The 18,894-nt window shown below is 46.4% G+C and overlaps 1 protein-coding gene across 10 annotated transcripts in view; it reads right to left on the bottom strand.

Moving 5' to 3' along the window:
- Positions 1–7,426: 7,426 nt before the first annotated feature.
- LOC128879742 (zinc finger protein 888-like) overlaps positions 7,427–18,894 on the bottom strand; it is a 143,360-nt gene continuing 131,892 nt past the window's right edge. The window contains exons 1-9 of one of the 10 annotated variants that reach the window (XM_054129172.1): positions 15,782–16,843; positions 14,926–15,673; positions 14,364–14,525; positions 14,113–14,298; positions 13,204–13,511; positions 12,473–13,113; positions 12,071–12,382; positions 11,187–11,291; positions 7,427–10,619 (exon numbers count right to left, since the gene is read on the bottom strand). In XM_054129172.1, the coding sequence (XP_053985147.1) occupies positions 9,830–10,619; positions 11,187–11,291; positions 12,071–12,382; positions 12,473–13,113; positions 13,204–13,511; positions 14,113–14,298; positions 14,364–14,463 (2,442 nt within the window). In that variant the 5' untranslated portion in view covers positions 14,464–14,525; positions 14,926–15,673; positions 15,782–16,843 and the 3' untranslated portion in view covers positions 7,427–9,829. The other 9 variants (XM_054129169.1, XM_054129173.1, XM_054129168.1 and 6 more) reach the window with 9 other exon arrangements.

Below are 18,894 nucleotides of genomic sequence, written 5' to 3'. Positions count from 1 at the left end.
TTAGCGTAGTGCCATCCGCAAACTATCGAGCAAATGCAGGTGGCTCCACTGTAGTGCCGCGCACAAAACAAATAACGCGCCATGTTTAAAGCTATCGAACGAACGCCAATATTGAATATTGCTTGTGTTCCGTTTAATGAACAATAAGTTACAGACATATTAGCAAGTTTTTTGTTTTTATAAAAGCTTGTCCCCTTTGATAATGACACACGAAAGAGAAGACACGACAAACCATCGGCGATAAGCGAAATGATGCGAGTCAATGATCAATGATGTGGCGTCTAACAAAAAATCTCAATTAGATGTGCGAACGACGCATTTTTATTAACAATAAAAAATTGTCCTCCGTGGGAAAGTTAGTTTCGCGTTTGCTTCTTTTCGTAAAGCCTTTTAAACGATCGTTTACAAAACAATTTTGCAAATAGAAATTTATACCGCCGCGGACATTCGAACTCTAAATCTTTCGTCGGATTCGGCGTTAATGGCCGATCGAGTTTACAACCGCGATATGCAGGGAAACAACGGAGGTAGGAAGGAAGGAAGGAAGGAAGGAAGGAAACGAGACAGGGTCAATGTCATTTCCGGAACAAATATACGAGGGGACGGAGCAATGTATGCCGCTGATAATTGTCGCTCTTACACAGCCTAAAAACATGTGAGGCCATTCGCTCTCGGCCGAATTACGACTAATTTATTCGTTGACCAGAATCAAATACCGTGACTCAAATGAAGCGTAATGCAAGCACCTCTGCAGCTCCGGTTCTAACGAGAATATTTTACTAAATGAAACGGCTGAATAATCCCCGAAACGAGCTCTTTCGTTACCTGTATTTACCTTTAGAGATAATCATCGCCATTTCACCCCCGTTTCCGAATAGTTGCTTCATTTATAGCAAAAACCAGATTCTGTGGACCGATCAAATAAAATCATTATATGTCTCTTAATAAAACCGAAACCAAATTCCTCGTGACACAACCCTTACCTCTTTGACGAGAAAACAAATATCTCGGAGCACCGTGGGCTCCATAAGACGCCGCTGAATCGAATTACAGAATTAACAAGCCTGTCTAGAACACGCGCGCACGCTTAAAAATTATGTTCGTCGTGTTGCGAAATTTACGGGAGCAACGGGATTAATTTTTTAATTAATCCCCGCTGCTGCTTACCGTTATTTTATCCGGCGGGCCGTAAGGTCGACGGACGCAGAAAACGTGCGACGGTTCGATCATTAAACGAAACCCGTGAATCGATCTGCCTAACAATGCCAGAACCTCTGCGTAATCCATTTCGGGGTAGGTTTCGCTGAATTTCGGCGAACGGTGTAATGAAGCTTGCAGTTGGTCGATGGAAAATGCTGTCCATTGGCGACCATCTGCTCTGGAAGATTACGTATACCAGGGAGCTAGAGACATTGCCTTTGGAACCTTGTCAACGCGAAAACATGCACGTATACGAGATTATATCGCGTTTAAAAAAATTCCACCATGAGTTTAATAGATAAACAAATTTGTTCTTTTACGGTACCGCCGACCTCTGGCCTAGAAAACGACCCTGAACTGGCTAGCTATCATTTCGACGACTTCGATTCGATATATTGGACGCGGTTAGAAGGACGAAAAGACAATTGATTTCAAAGGATAATCAACCCCCGCACGGATTTAGCGGAGACTCTTGGGAAAGGGAAAAAGAAGAATGGGGGATTCGTGAGATTCTGGCGGAGCGTTATCTGAACGTTAAGTAGCGACTCTCGCGGGTCTGTAAAACCGGAGGTAAAACGATAAGGGACTTCATTTCCTCGTTGGCGATATCGCGGCCGGAAATCTTTGATGGCCTTATTCTGGAAAGGAGTAGTTAATTATACGCAATAGTAAGAATTGTAGGATGACTCTTTGAAAAATATGCTCGCCAAGGAGCCAGCGATTACGCTGGGGTCATTGCGTATTAGCATGATCACAGCGTAGAGAAGATTGATGCGTACGCGTGTACCACCGTATCGAGAGTGCATCGAACTTAACGACGAAGGCTAAACTAGTCTACACGGATTACGTTGGTACACGTCACTTGCAAACTATTAAATCTCAATTAAATTTCGAACGGGAAGAATAATCCAATGGTAAAAGTTCCCAAGTCCCCGAGACCTAGGCGAATTCCAATTAAAATTCCGTCTAGCCATCGCTACTCAATTTGAATACCTTCCAACTAGCCCAACCAAGTCGAGTCAACATCAAAGATTGCTCGATGCCTCGAACACGCGACAGTTTTTTAGCATTAATTTCTCGGTCGCGCAAACAGCGAGCCGCACGAGCGTTCACTAAAGCGCCGATTACGCGATTATTAATGCGATTATTTATCGTCGGTGGGATCGATGGCTATGAATAACGTTAAATATCTCACCAGCAAATCTGGCCGGTGTCGTGCTACCCAATGAAAAATAAAAGGAAAAAAAACGCGGCCGCGAACGTGTCGCGCGGAGGAAAACGTCACGTGAACGAAGCGGTGGAAAGAAGGCGATTAATTCCGCGTTCGAAAATGAGTCAAAGCTCGTCGGAAATTGTTTGGAAGTTGAACCAGGCTCATTTCAATAATCCCTGTATCGTTCGATTTATCGTAACTCGGACGTGATTCAATCGGTTCCAATTAATCGCTGCGCTCGATCGATACGAGTATCGGAATTTGATGGTTTCCGACACCGTTGCCGCGCTTATATTATTATTATTATCATCGTTTCATTATCCTTTTTAATGCTAGCAATGTCGAACAATCCTCTACAAAAGTATATGCTCTGCAAAAAGTACTTATCGAACCGTGTCGAGTTTTGTTTTGTAATAAAAATATAAGCGCGATATATCACCGAAACGTAATTTCATGTTTGTATGTATAATGTTACAACGAGCGACGATACATTTGTATTCGCGCGGAGTACTGCCATAAACGTCGCCAATGCTTAGGTAAGCGAGTATATCTAGAAACGTAGTATCGCAAACGCACTGCTATGCATTCCTATCCAAGAATCGTACACGAAATTACGCGATCGCACGCGACTCAACGCGCCAAGTAGTTATCCATGCGCCGTGGTGTTACAAAACAATGCCCCATGGATCGAAATTTTTTGTTTACCCTCGAGGAAACCATACAAAATCGGTTTGCGTGACGCAGGCTGTCGACCCCAACCATTGCAACGACGGCGCGGCGGACGTCGTGTGCCGACGAAACTTTTGCAATGTCGCCGATGAACGTTCGAGAAAGACTGATATTCTCGCCTGGAATAAAAATTCCACGGAAAACACGAAATATCTTGTAAATTCGGAGTTCTGTATAATTTTTGGACCGGTACTCTTTCGTTTTGTTCAATTTTTATTTGAACTCGAATGAAAGGTAGGAAATGAAAAGTAACAATATATAAACTTGCAAAGCCATAGTAATCTTATTCCAGTTTATTAGAGACCCGCTGCATATTGTATTTGTGTTTAATTAAACAAAACGATAAAATCGAACTGAAAAGCGAACTGGAATTATTTTATCGTTAATATTTGAGAATGGTGGACAACACAACTATTACATCCGAATATTACGATAAAATTGGATAAATGGCACAATCGCAACAAAGAGTAACATCAAGATGAGGATTTTAATGTAAAATAATTCAATTTGCTTTGAATGGACAAACGAATTGGAGGATAATCGATATACATCTGTCTGTGATTTTATAAAAATGTTCTGTTTTTTTTTTGTTTTGTTTTTTATAAACGAACAGCGAAGATGGTAGACATATTTTAGAGGCACAAAGAGATCGTTACGGGTTTGAACGCGTCGTTTAATTTAGGATTGTTAATTAAAACCCTTGAATCACGTGGAACGATCAAACCTGACCCGTCTGTTTATTCAATCCTGCTTATTTCCCTTAGGAAGCGGTTGTAACCGACGCGAGAGCTTGTTTAGCGTCAACATTTACTTAGAGAAATTACACAGTAATTTCGAATGACTTCTCATATTTCCACACTGTTAGAATTATGATCGTCGCTCTGCTACACTTTGGAATTAATTTCGAAAATTGGGGGCAATGCGAAAGTTCGCGTGTCGATAGCGAGAGACCGTCGAACGTCGACAATGAAAATCACTTTCGCTGAAATTTCTCCAATTTTTATCAAATTATTTCGGACTCGGAAATGTGCGAAATAAATCGTCCGTTAATGCTTTAAACAGGACTGTTGACTCGTAAACGCGGAGCTTGGCTCCCAAATAGTCGCAGAATGCGAAATAGCGTGCTCGGCTCAGGTGATGAGAACTCGTATATTTCCAGGATAGATGGACCAAAAGTTGTAAATTTATGCTAACACCGCGCCACGCTCGGTTTAATAGATACGTATGCACACATTTTTTGGCGAAGTTGCAAGAGAAGTGTACTCGAGGGTCCTATATCTACCGCTTCCCACCCTAACACTAACAACTTAAAGCTCGACCTTTCCACCTCCCAGCCACGCTTCCTTACGGGATCCACTTTCTCAAAGTACATGCATATAGCTTTCCTGAACCCCAATGCGTCTCTTCAACAGCCATCATGCTCGAGGAGATTCCGACGCTCTGAATTATGCACCAAATTTAATGGAACACGAGCTTCACCCTTGTTGATAATTTACAATTACTCCAAGTCGGTACTCCGACTTGTAATGCTGGAAGCAAGTCGGCGCATTCTTAAAATTTACGAGCTACTTTTTGTATTCGCAGACATTTTTCGATGGAATAAAAATACCGTTCCGATGGAATACGAAGCCAATTCATTTTTCAACAATTCGTAGAGAAAACGACGCCCGTAAGCCACCTAGTACGAGGCTGTTATCGCATTCTCGATGCAGAAAGGATAAAAATGACGCGAGGAGAGCGGAGCGATATTCCTTAACCTTTAACCGGTTCAACCGCGATGTAAAATGCATTCGCGAGCAAGTTGCGGCACGAGTACGTAAAGCGTATTCATGAATGACCCGGTGTCTCGTACGATCGGCCCGAATATCCCCGGCACAACGTGGTTCGTGGAACCGTGTGTGAATTATAGTTGCGGCCCTATCTTTGAAAAATACACGGCAACTATCACGGAACGCTGTATTTGCGACCGCATTAACGGAACTTCTGTTATCGTCGCCGTGCAGAATCGCGATTATCTAGGCCGCGTATTACGGCTCGCTGGTACTTTCGACGATTCGTATTTCCCGCGCAACCCTGGTAAACGAAACTGCTGAAAAACGGAGAAATTTGAATTGTGAAATTGCTACGAATACGAGGTGTTTGCGCTACGACGCGACCTTTGCAAAATAATATTGGGTACACCGGTTTAGCGAATGATAAAAAGGAAACTTTAACGGACAAATTTTTTTAAGTATCCAGGAAATGTATTGACCTGTAGATACTGATTTTACAGCTGTGCTACTTGAAAATTTCAAATATTTCGGTCGTGCTTCGAAAGGTGTTTTAATCGTGGTGATAAAAACGTGTTAGATTAAATTATTCGCACACGTCACACTTGTTCCGCAACGGTTAAGAGAACTAACCACCTGAATCAGCACGTTCCATCCAAGTCTGCCGTAGTCGAGTTAAAATCAAGTGGCCATTCAAGGCTACTAACAATAAGTAGTTGTATTCGCTCTACCCCTGTCGTGATATCGTGCCATCTATCGTACCTTTACGCAAACTAACGCACGAATCTTCTAAATTGAACAAACTTATCGGTATAACGTGAAACTCGGTGCTACTTTTTATAGATCTTCTAACTAAATTATCGTAGAAAAGAAATTGTCGTAATCTGTTTAACCGATTCACATGCCAATTACCTTATCGAGCACAAGTCAAATATCGCAGTCGATGTAATTATTTCGAATCGCTTAAACGGAGCTAGCTCCTTTAAAATCAATTTGATCGTGGGAGGTGTCGAGAAGCAATAATTGTTTGATCTCAGGTCGGAAGTGACGTTAACGATGCACAATATCGCGTGGTGAAATTTCGCTCATAATGTTATTAGCGTGGAATTGACGTAATTAAAATGCAAAGAGCATTTCGCGAGAGTAAATGAGGTACAAATAAATGATTACGAGCGAAAAGGGGTAAAAGGACAGAGAAGAGAATTGCATTCATCATTTGGCCGCCGCTGGCAAATATAAATTCCCGGGCTCGCCAGGAAACTCTGACTAGGTTGAGAAATTAAAAAAAAGAAAACCATATGTCATGAATATTCATATGTTAATGCGGCGTGCGTAATGATGAGAAAGTTGTTCCCTTGCGTTCGCCGTGAAATATACATATAGGCGCCACTTTACGTCCGTTCGGAACGTCCAAGTGCCACTACAAAGCGACGTGTGAGCCCCACGGTTTCGCTTACGAACCGAATATTAAAAAGGTGCCATTGACACGGCATTCTTTGTTCGTTCTCGTGGAACAGAAGTCCTCTTAACCGTGTTTGTCCGCGGTCTAACTAAAGACCGCTATCAATAATTGAGTAATCTTAAATAAAAGATCGAAACGCACGGGTAAAATTGACTACCCCGGTAGTTCTATTATTAAAACTGTCGATTACGCTATTCTTGTATCGTATCAGGAATGATCCGAGTGCGTTAAATACAAAATAACTAACCCCTACTGGCTAGTTTATTCTGCAAATTTCGAACGCTCGCTGCTCACGCGGCATTAAAATAATCCACACAACCCAAATGTTTGCACGCGACCGCGATCGGGCGAAAGCTCACGCGATGCTTCCTTTTTTTCCCAACCTGCTTTGCTGCGACGATTAGCTGGCTTCGTGGCTGACCCGATAGAACGCAATTTGCCGCTGGCAATGTGCTTTTGCTGCGACCTAGCGTTTCCACTTCCTCGGTAGAGCTTTCCGTCCGGTTCGCGTTAACGTCGCGACGATCGACGTCCGTCGAGCTTCCGGAATCCATGCTCATGCGTTCGCATTAGACGAATTAAAAGAAATCGATTGACCATATCGCGTAACTCTGCAACGCCAAGTTGTTCTACTTTACCGAAAAAACAATAACGAAATAAGTACTCGTAATGCTTGCGTCGCAAAGATCGATATTTTTCATGCAATGAGATTGGATATTTTTACGTACGTCGCGAGAGAAGAGGTCATACGATCAAAGTAGAACCACTTGAAAATTTCTTCACGAAAATATCCTCCAGGCCGTTGGAATTAAATGTTTTTTCCCCGTTACGTCAGTGATAAACAGCATCATTTGAATGGCTTCGTGTCAAGGTGAGCATGGTACTTGAAAGCGAGAAAACTCCGAAAAATGTTGCTGCACCATTTTTCAATGCGCACTAGCGTGGGCGGTCGAAATTCTGACGTGATAAAAGTGACGAAGCGAGCAGATTCATACGTATATGCAAGCGAAACGAGTTACGAGCACTGTCGCTCATCCCGTTTTGCAAAAACACACTCGCGCGCGCTTCTCATAATTTATAGCTTGAATTTCAAAATAGTGCATCTACATTTTTCAGCCGGGTTTCTCGTGGTTTTTGCATGCAGGATCTTCGCGAGAACGCTAAAAATAACACGGAAATGACGTAGGTAACGTTTCCTGACGCTCCAACGCTTGAATGCATACCAACATTACCAACCTCGACGCGTCCAGTGTTTTGATTGCAGCTGCAATGATAACGGCGTCGGCGGTGCGCCGGTGGTCGGTCACAAGCGTTTCTACGAAAACAATGTTACAAAAAAAAGACGCTTTAAGCGTAGGAATCAATAAAAATTCGTCTACTTAATTTTCAATATACAAAAAAAAATGTATTTCTTCTTTTAGTTTCAATATTCTTTGGAACTGCTACCGAATACTTATCGCCTCACTGCAGGCGTTTCTATACACTTTATAAAACTTAACTTCAATCTAAAAGAACTAGATTTCATCTAGAACAGTTTTACATCAACTGGTCCATTCGAAACTGTTGTAAAATCAATTTTGCGCAGCACTTGATGCGTCGATTCAATTAATACCGCTAAAATTTTTAAACAAAATAATTTTTCCGAAGGAAATGTCGATATCGGAATGTTACGTTGGGGGTATCGGTGACATTCGGCAGCCAATACTTTCTGCCTCGACCTATCGCAATACAGAGTTTCTGGTTCACGTATTATTATTAATATGTTCGTTCTTTAGGTACTAATTATTATTCTACCGAATTTCTCGTCGAAATTCAAATGGTCCGCTCGAGATAATTCTCAATTTGATTTTGGATTAAGCTTGACTTATTTAAATAAAACAATTGTTGGTCTTGTGGCGCAGCGCAGCGGGGCGCTATACTTAGACGAATCAAACGCGTTAACCGAGCAACCTTACGCTTACATCGCCTAGCCTTAAAGATTTCTACTAAAACGACGTTACTCTTATAAAAATATTTAATCAAAGAAGTAACACTGTATCCCAAATGATAACAGAATGAAATGAAAGCTGTATTCTTGTTCGAAGGAAGGGACGTGTGAAATGAAACACCGGAAACCGCAGAGTCCCAGAGAAGCAGCGACGCGACGATTGTCTCTGGAAGTCTACATCCACCGGGATCTCGCGTCCTCTGCTCAAGTACAATAGATATAATATATTTCATATAATAACGTAAACAAGATAGTGGCTTTTGTACAAATATTCCTTATATAAAAATCATGCTTGTCCGGCCTAAGCGCGTTACAGCGGTTACGCGACCCGATCTTCATCTTCCTCTAGCTACGCGCAGAGTCCGTCCAAAACTAGAGCTAGGACTATTTGAATAATGCCACGGATAGTCGATAGATTAGACGAGTAGTCCCAGCCCTGTCAAATTCGTATCTCAGCTTTCAAACGACTCCGTCGATTGGAAAACGAAAAGCAATCTTACGTAATAACAGATGGACGATGGACAAATGCACAACACATCAACTGAGGGCGATCAACGGATTATCATCGTTGATTCGCAGTTTTCGTATCCTTACATGAAAATATCGTTACGGTGCGTTCGGCTTTGCGTTTCCCACATCTGCTTCCAACTTAGTCGTTATCGCGACAAAACCTAAGTTCGAACGAACGCGATTGAGAGCTCACGAGGAAACGCGTGTCAAGGTACTTTCGATTAGTCATTCCTTAATCTAATGGTTTCGCTGCTTTTACTCTTACTTACTTAATCCTAGTTTCTCTTTTCGGTGACGTAATTCGTTTCTGCTATCGACAACGACGACGACGACGACGACGACGACGACGACAACGACGACAGTTATCGTCTCGACAAAATTTCTTTCCTGCCTATCGGTTTCGTTGGCTCCGACAACATTTTTTCCCTGTTACCTAGTTCAACGTCGAATTCGAATGCATCAAAATTTCGCCACGATTAGAGATCTCACTTATCGGAAACTCGACTGATACCCAACGGAAACGAGATTCAGAGCCTTAAGAAACATCAAACGTTCCCAGAAACGAACGTTGGCTCGGTGATCACACCTCGAGAGGATAAAAGCAAATATACCCTGAATCCAGAAATTGCGCTTCCAGCGGTGGTCGTCGAAAGGCTGTGGCATGGTAACCTTCAACAACTACTCGAAAATAGGATTAATTCAGCCGAAATTATGCAACATCACAAATCTTGACCAATTCTTCTTTCAAATCTTTGTCATCCCTCTTGGAAGAACAAAAAATATCACCCATCAAAGACAGTCGACACATTTCGAGCAGGACTGAAACTACCCGGCGAACTTTCCGTATTCCCGACGAGTAGTCCCAGCCCTAGCTTCGTAATCCACCGTTACGATTGCCCAAACAGCTACGGCCAAAAAAATCTGTAGAACAAGTTCCGCTCAGCAGTATCCACCAGATGTTATCTATGATAACCATAGTCGGGGCTGGTGAACACGGTAGCCTTGAGCGTGATAGAGGAGACGTGTGACACAGGACGCATGTGTAACTTGGACTGGCAACTCTTCGGGAATCTGTTGCTTGTACCGTGTTTCCAGAATTTATGAAGCGCGAGGGAGGCTCTGGTGTGATAGGGTCGACAAATGGATCCTCTGGCCAGAGAATCCACGGGACACATTCGACACTTGAGCACCGTTCGAGAGGCCAGTCTACGTCGACACCTCTCCCTGAGCTCGTTCATTCTAATCGTCTCGTTTCCGAGTTTGGTCGCGTCCTCTTGTCCTTTGTCCTGTTCGCTAGCCTCTAAACCGGTCAGGTCGTCCTCCTCGAACTCTTGGTTCCACGTCACCTTTCTCGGCAAGCTTTGCTTCCTCGATCGCCTCTCGTTGGGTTTCCTCTGACCGTCCAAGGCCCAAGGACACTCCCACTCGACAGCGGACCGGTCTTCTTGGAGCACGGCACGATAGCTGTACGTAAAATCACGATTAAGCATGGTAGGGGTAGATGCCAGTGATCCAGCGCTGCAACCGCGACCGCTACGCGATTGGACGACGCGGTCGGCGGACTGGCCCTGGCGACACTCGACGTGACGAGCATTCTCGAGGTCGTCGATGACGCTGTCGTGGTCGTGGTCGTGGCAATGGTCGTGGCCGTCGTCGTGATCACGGCGTATACCGCTCGACCGCCTCTCCTCTTCCAATGTTGGGTACGCCATTGTCGCTGCAGTTGCAGGGGAGTTTACCATCTCGTGGCTGCAACCACCGCGGCACTGTTCCATAAGTTACGTTCGCGTCATTTTTCTGTCGATCAACGACCGCCCGTCGACCATCGTGCGACGGGACGTTTCGAAGAGATAAAGATAGATACAGACAGGGACAGCGCGTGGAACGATAAGGGTAAGAGAGAAACAAGCAAGGACGATGTCCTTCGTCTGTCGTGCGTGTACTTTATTCTGTACGTTTACTTTTATCAGAACCACGCGTGTCCTGTCGACATCGAAAGCAAACAAACGTAAGCGTGCACGCGCGCGAACAGAAAAGAACATCAAACCAAAAAATGACGCTGCAACGTAACAAAAAATTGGCGAGGAGAGAGGAGAGCGGGTGGAATGGTGACGAGTTTCGTTTTCGGCACTCGTCACCAGCAACTTGACACTTGGACATCACGAAATAGAAGTTTACAAAGTTTCAGTTCGATTAATGTTCCCTTTCGTGAAACATCGAGACACGTGTATACACGAAAATGTCAGTTGCAGGATAGACAAAATAAAAGCGAACAAGTATAGCATGGACAACATGGTGGTAGACCGGGATGCTTACCCGAGTATCGTAGTAGGCGGTATCACAGTGGTAGCAGGTGCGATCGCTGGAGCTGGTGCTGGAAAAACTGGCGGACCAGGTGGTGGTCTGCCTCCTCCCGCGGGGCTGTAAATTTCGTAATTAGCGTTAAATTACGGATCTTAAACGAGGTACAGCTACGTCTATCGTAAATTGCTTTTAAACTATCAACTTTTTCCACCACGAACGATCTAAAGTAATTGGGTTCACTCGAAAGTAAATATAAGGGAACAAACCACCCTTACCCGCTCCAATCAAGCTTCGATCAACCGACAGTTTCTGATTTCCGAAAATTCGACAAACTCCGTGACGCACGACCGTAAATTTGTTCAGCAGAAATGATTCCGCTTAAACTAGGCTAACGAGAAAGAGAAACATGTGCAGTCCTATCCCGATTGAAGTTTAAATTCGGCTCCCGCTCGTTACACAACGTTTGCTCGCGTCCAGAAAAAGTAACGGTCGGGATTAGTCGTGCGATCGACTTCCAATTAAATCGTTTTAATGAATTTCCGGAGCGCGAGTTGTTGGAACTGCGTCAGCCTGCCCGAATGACTAAACCGCGGCCAGCTAAACCAAACACGCCTTGCTGACGAAATTTACGGCTGTCGCGGCACCAAAGCCGTTCGATCCGACTTCAATTAACGGCCACACGGAAAAAAATGTTACGAGCCCATTGAATCCGGATGATTTCGTCGACAAGTTTCGAATTCCTGTCGATCAAATGCAATTTGCAAGCGATTAGGATGACAGGCAGTTCAATTTGTCCAAAAATTGTTGCTAAAACGAATTTCCCAATTTCCGATAGAATCCAATATACTTGTGTTCGAAAAGTTTTGGACTGAAGAACCAAAAAGAGAAATTCTTACTGCAAGGGTTGCTGATGGCGGTTATTAGGTGGCGGTGCAGCCTGTGTCGTGGCTGCTGCAGGTGAGTTCGCGCTGCTGACACGATGCACGTGCAGCTGATGCATCTGCAGCTGAGCTGCGTCTTCGCCGAGAAACGAGCACCTCGAACATTGCCGCCTGTTGTGCACTTTTAGCACGTGCGTCGCGAGACGCTCGGCGCGTGCAGCTTTGTACTCGCAGAGGGTACACGCGAAGGGTTTCAAATGAGTGTTGAGGTGTCGTTTCAGGCACCAATTGTCTACGCCGCTCCAGGAACAGTAGCAGCAAGTATACCTGAAAATGGTCAACGCGTTAGTCGGGAATATATTAATTATGTAACGATGACGTCGTTATTTCGCCGATTGATAGAGTATTATCCCTCACCTTCGCTCCTGAGCTCCTTTAGAGCCACCCTTGAGGTGACTCTTGCTATTACACCCTCCGTTCTGCACCCTCCTTCCTGTAGTACAATTGGTCGCTTCCGGTTGCATGATGCTGGGCACAGGCATGGATGTCGCCTGGTAGATTCCAGCTGCGCTAGCTGTGGTTCCGTTACCAGGATTCGGCTGCAATTGGTAACTCTTGTTATTGTTAAATCCAGACGAATAGTTGGTGTGCTGTTGTTGCTGCTGCTGCTGCTGCTGCGGTTGCTGTTGTTGCTGCTGCTGCTGTTGTTGTTGCTGCTGCTGCTGTTGTTGTTGCTGACTATTAGCGTTCCCATTTCCAGTTATTCCTGCGTTTGGCTCCTGCTTGAGAGGCTTGGGTGCGCTGGATCCTGCGGGTCTGCGTATCCTGGACAGCTCGTAGCCATGCTCGCGATGCATCCTGAGAAAGTGTTTCTTCACGTGATCGGCGCGATTAAACGGCTTGTAGCAAATGTAACAGTGAAACGGCTTTTCCTCGCGGTGAATGTTCTCGTGGCGCGTGTACAGATCGCGACGATCGGTACCATAGGGGCAGTACGGACAGGTGTAACGTTTCACGCTAACGGACACGGTGGCCGACGTTGGTATTGTCGTCGTGTTCTATGAAGTTTAAAATATTAGTCAAATGTATAGCAAGCGAGGCTTGATCTTGAAATTATCGGCCAGTGGAAATAAAATTCCAATTTGTACCTGATGCAGATGTTGCGGCGCAGGAGAGGACGGTAATTCCTGCAGCAGAAAGGTCGACGTGACCGGCAATAAAGCGGCGGGTACCGTTTGCGTTTCCTGCGTCCGTCTGGAGGGCGGTGCGACGCGCTCGGCGCGCTCACGTAACCTCTCCAGGTAGGAAATCACGTCCTCGATTTTCAAATCGGACTGTAGGTAATCTTTGTGAGGCGAGTGCAGCCTGTTCCTACTGTCATCGGCGAGGATCCTCGAGGAATGAAGCTCCATAAAATGCTCGGCCACGTCACGTGTTCCACCGCCCAACACGTCACCTATTCCACGACACCCAAAAGTCATTAGTTAAGGGCTAACGTATAGTATATCGATGTATTCGCGTATTTAACAGGCAGCAATGAACCAATTTAGGTTGGAATACGTGCGAAACGGTTTGTCGCCATTGAACATGGTTTTCCGACGTATTTTCTATTTACGATGCAAACAGGAATTTCGATGACACGAAGCGCTGGAAAATACCCGACGAAACGCCCCGCGCGGGACAATAAAACTGCCTTTTGTTCGAAAAGGATCCGCCCAGCTTGACGAGGCTACGTTTCGCCATTGTTTGCCTCTTCAATTCCGTGTCAATATAGCCTCGGGGCCTTTCTTGCCTACCGACCCGTTATTTTCCTATTTGTACTCGCTACCTCTACAGTCAACATCGTTATAATAATTACTCGAGTTTCGCTCGCGATTCGGGAGAAGCTCCAAGTAAAGCTTCGTCATAACTGGTCGCTTTGTCGCGAAAAGTAGCTCGAATTAATTCGATTCGCGATGAAAGGAAAGTCCATTCTTCGCCATGCTTTGTCGAGAATGAACGTAGAATTAACAGAGAAGTTAAATAAAAAAAAAAAATAAAAAAAAAGAAGTACTAACCGCATTCGTAACACCTCCACGTAGCTTTCCCAGGATGATAAGCCGCGATACGGCTACCATCGGTTCCTTTAAGCGGCTCCTCTTCGCACGTCCAGTTTCCATCGTCGCTCCCATCGGTTCCATTTCCGGTATCGTCGTCGTTCTTGTACGATACGGATGTTTCGAACTCGTTCTGCACGCTGGATGCTACGGACAAACGAGTATATAGAGGAACGAAATTTAATTTCATTCTAAATGAATTAACGACTCACTTCTATGATCAGGATCTTCTCCGTACAGTTTCCTGGTTATTTCCTTGAACATATCCTCGTAGCAGTCCAGCCTGCTAATTCCCGTGCCGCTGCCTTCCATTTTTCAACTTCCCAACGGTCACCCACTATCCTTGGAACAATGAGTCTTCCCCGCTCGTCTACCTGCGCGCAAAGTTGTATCTGTAAGTCGGGTTACAACTAATAATCCCAGAATCCTCTCCCCCCTTTCGTTTTCCCATCGCTCTTCCGTTTCTGACCTTAAATTTACAGACCGCCCGTGCCGGTTCTCTCGCCCGTACATATTCTTTCTCGCTTGTTTTAAGAATCGAACCCTTTCTGCGACGTAATTGAAGCTGAATCGATGAAAGGGTCCACGTTAATTGGGTCATCGAACTTTAATTAAATTTTTGCCAGGCAGTACACTTTCGCGATTCAACTTTTCTTCTCGGGTTAAGCTGTTCATTTGTACAAGTGGGGACATCAATCCTGTCTGTTATTCGTTCTACAGACATAGTACCAGAGGTGTGTGAAATTTGGAAAGGAAGAGACTATCTATACCCACCTTCTAAATAGGATAGCTTTTTCGAAGCGAACTTCTTACAAGTTCTCGATATACTTTATTCCAATCTCTCCCACTTCATTGACTTTTCCACCCCCGTCGCTCCTCCGGTTCTTATCTTCCGTATATTCAGCTGTAGCGTAACGCGTCGAAACATCTTGCTCTCACAATCAGTAGCGACGTTCCACTTCCACACCGATACACTCCAAGAATTGATTCACCGTAACAAGATCGGAAGTTGAACAAAATAAACTTCGTTTGGATGATAGGAGAGCACTCGAGGCGATGCAGTGTCCTTTTAAATGGAACCGCGGTAACAAAGAAGAAACGACGAACAATTACGAATGTTTCTCGAGGATTTCGAGGATCTCGAAGTTAAGACCACTTTGTAATTCATTCGAGCGTGAGCAGTCGCAGCTCGGCTTCCTGAAAAGACCGGAGGGGCGAAAAATCGGGGTTCGATTGTGTTAGAGATTGTGTTAAATATTCATGAGCGGGAAACGTTTTGCCTCTAGATCGCGGAACGATTTAGAGGCTCGCTGAAAAGAGTGATCGATTTCCCTTTGGAACTAGAACAACGAGCGAACCACCGTTTCCTCCAGAGGAGCATTTGCACGACAGACGTAGGAGTGGTGCTTCGTTCTCGCTTTTCCACGGAATATATTTCTTTTCGAGGAGACTGTGACCGGCCCCAATCCTTCCATACTCGACACCCCGTAAGAATAACTTCGTTACGTATATCCTTCGGAAACTAAAAACGGAAAATAAATATTCAAATAACGCTCTCTGCATCCGCGCAAAAGTATCGAAAATAGGTCAACCGATTTTCCTAGCCCGCAGCGAAAGGGTTAATCGTTACCAGTTTCTATCTGTTTCGGACAATCCTGACAAAAAGCTACTCGGTTAACCAGTTAATTCGGCCCCGGTGGGGGCGCATCGAGTCTCGATCCCCGCCCCCAGGAGCCGAACCGATTGATTTCGATCTCGGCGACGACGTCACACAGTTTTTTGGCGGGGTGCCGTCCGGAATGAGGAAGAAGGCTGCACGTATTGATCCGTGGGACGCCGCGCGAGTGGAAAACGTGAAGGGAGATGGCAACCCCAGCTTGACTGCACGTACCGTACGTACACCAGCGAGTTAGGGGTGAACAAGAGCGTGTTCTCTACGTGGAAGGGGTTAACGGCAACGAATAAATCAATATTACCCCTCTGCGAGGGTAGCGAGCGATCGAGGACGCGTCCTGCGGAGGCGACAGATGGCGGAGAGGGTGGCGACCTCAGCCATGTCGGTTTTCTACGTTGGTTGAGCACCCCTGTATCCGAAGAAAATTATAACTCAGAGGGGAGATGCGGGTCGGTAGAACAGAAAGAACAGTGGCGACTTTATGTGCGAGCAAACGATGCGACCAACAATTTCGACGACGATAGTTAAAAACTTTACGACGATAACGCCTGTAATGTTCCTCGTTACAGATACGCTAATAGTCATTTTTTCAAACTTATTTCTTGTGTGTACTATATCGAAAAGTTGACCAGCTTTACTTTATTTAACGCAGTTTGGGTTCGAAAACTGCGTACCGATAATTATCGGAAGATCCACGCTCTTCGAGCCACCCTCGCAGCCAACCCTTCTATGTAGTTCTCGTGGTGTTACGCACGAAGGAATGGATTCGCTGCGTAGTTTTTATTACCGTTTTGAAATAAAAATTTTGTTTTTTTTTTAACTTATTTGAAATTCTTGACGGATTAAGGATGTTCGAGGTCTACGGAACGAGGGCGTTTAGATCAAAAGTTGCATCGAGGGCCCTAGTACCTCTAGCTGCGGCCCTAAGGGAGGGACGTTAGCGGAACTCGAGGGAACGTTGAAGAGAAAAAGGAGAAAGCAGCAAGGAGAGAGAGAGAGAGAGAGAGAGAGAGAGAGAGAGAGAGAGAATTCCAAATGCTATAAAACAGGAGTGGGGATCGAAAGGGGGAGAAGGAATAGTAGGGGAAGCCAGAGAAGCGCGCGCAGTCTGCCATTCAAATTCGTCCGGAAATTATTACCGACTAACCAAGGACGCTCGAAATGCGCACGCGCATTCGCGTGCACGTATATACGCCCACACACGAAGTATTCAGAAACGTTTCGCGCGAAGAGCAGAGTCGTGCACTCTCGGAAGACGGTTCGCGCTGGTTCGCGCTGACTCACGAGTATTCTCTACCATCAACGATCTCCTCGTCTACGGTTCTCTTCCAGTTTGGCGCGTCTCGAGGCACCTGGCCGCAGGCGATCTCGCGAAATCGCCCGACAACGAAGAGGAAGCATCGAAGCACGCACGCGAGGCATATTCGAGCACGAGTCTGTCGCAATCCACTCGCGCTCGGACCGTCGAGCTACACGCGACGCGAGAACGGATCGCTCGTATCGACTTTCCGTCCCACGAAAGCTAAACGAAGCTCTGGCAAAAGTGGTGAAGCGCGTCGACGAGGAGACGAGACTCGAGGGCTCGAGGGGCACCCGAAACGTACGCGACTCGAGCAGCCGTACCCTGGAGTCTCGTCCTCTCAACGGACATACTCGAAAAGATATCGGGCTCCGATCGAGCAGTGGTTAACCGAGTTTGCACAGCTGTCGCGTAGGTTCGATTTTGGTGAAAGGTCCTCAGGTAACGTCTTGCGCGAAGGAAAGTCGATGACGAGCCCTGTCGAAACGCGGACACTCGCGACAAGCACGCAACTTCATCGCAGGCGATGCACACGACACTGTTCCCTTGGTGTCGAGCGATTCGCGCACTGCGTCACTCTCACTCGCGGCGCGGGTCGAACGTTTTCCATCGATTCGGTTCTTATCCAGCGCGAGCGTGGACGACGTAGCACACTGGTCGAAACGCAAGAGAACACGGGACACGGGTGGTCCACGACGCCGCGGCCGACGGGAGAGATGACAGAGGCTGGCGACTATGGAAGACGAGGAGGAAAGAAAGGAAGACGTAGGAGACGAAGAGAGAGAGTCGCGGGGGCCGTGGTAGGAAAAATCGTGGGCGCGCGCTGAAAGATGGCTCGGAGACGCGCGGCGCACCGTGGACGGATCGCGCGATACGACGATGGGTATCTTTGGTTACTCACAGGTTCCGAGGACGGCGACGACCACCACCAGGCGATCCTTGGACCGGGGAAAATCCGTTGTTCGAGAAAACGTCGGTTGCTGGTTCGGTTGCAGGTTGTTTCCTCGACGGCAGTCGGGTGGCGAGTGGGTGGGCAGGCGGGGTGGCAGGCGGACAGAAATGGGTGGCGCGGGTGGGTTGGGAGCAGCGGCGTGTGGGTGGTGGGAGTGGGGTGAGGGAACCCAATACCACCCTCCTCGCCCATTCAATCCTGCAGTATTAGGGGGAGCAGTCGAGCCTGTTCCCGACCCTCCCTCCCTCCCTCCCTCCCACCCCTTGGGTTCCCTCCCTTCCTCCCTCTCTCCCGTCCGCCCTCCCTCCCTCCCGCCCTTCCTCTTCCTCTCTCTCTCCAACACATCCAGCGGGCAGGAACGTCTACGATGAGAACGACGCCGACGACGGACGTCTGCTGGGAGCGTGCGTGAGGCTATACGCGTGTGCGTCGATCCTGTCTTTCCTTCGTCACGCATACAACCACCCGCAGCTAAACCTCCCTGCACGTGTTCGCGACGTGGACTGTTCGAGGGGCTGGTTCGGTCCAAGGGGAGGGAGGAGAACTTACGGAGCCCTTCGTGGTCCTCGAGGACGGGAACCATTTCCGAGCAAGGGTCTCCGCCGAACCTTTCTGGGTCTTCGCCCCCTTCTCCCCTTGTGTAAACGTATTTTTGGACGATGGTTGCTCGCCTCGAACGGGGGGTGACGAAAGTCGCGAGCGGAACGGGGATGCTCGAGTCTTCGAGAAAAACGTATCGATTCCGAAATCGATTTTAACTTCAATCTATGGAATAGATCATTGTACGGGAATGTAATTACAGTTTTGTACAGTTTA

The sequence above is a fragment of the Hylaeus volcanicus genome, chromosome 7 (genome assembly GCF_026283585.1).
Source record: "Hylaeus volcanicus isolate JK05 chromosome 7, UHH_iyHylVolc1.0_haploid, whole genome shotgun sequence".
Taxonomy (NCBI): Eukaryota; Metazoa; Arthropoda; class Insecta; order Hymenoptera; family Colletidae; genus Hylaeus; species Hylaeus volcanicus.
This window is presented reverse-complemented; position numbering and strand designations above follow the sequence as displayed.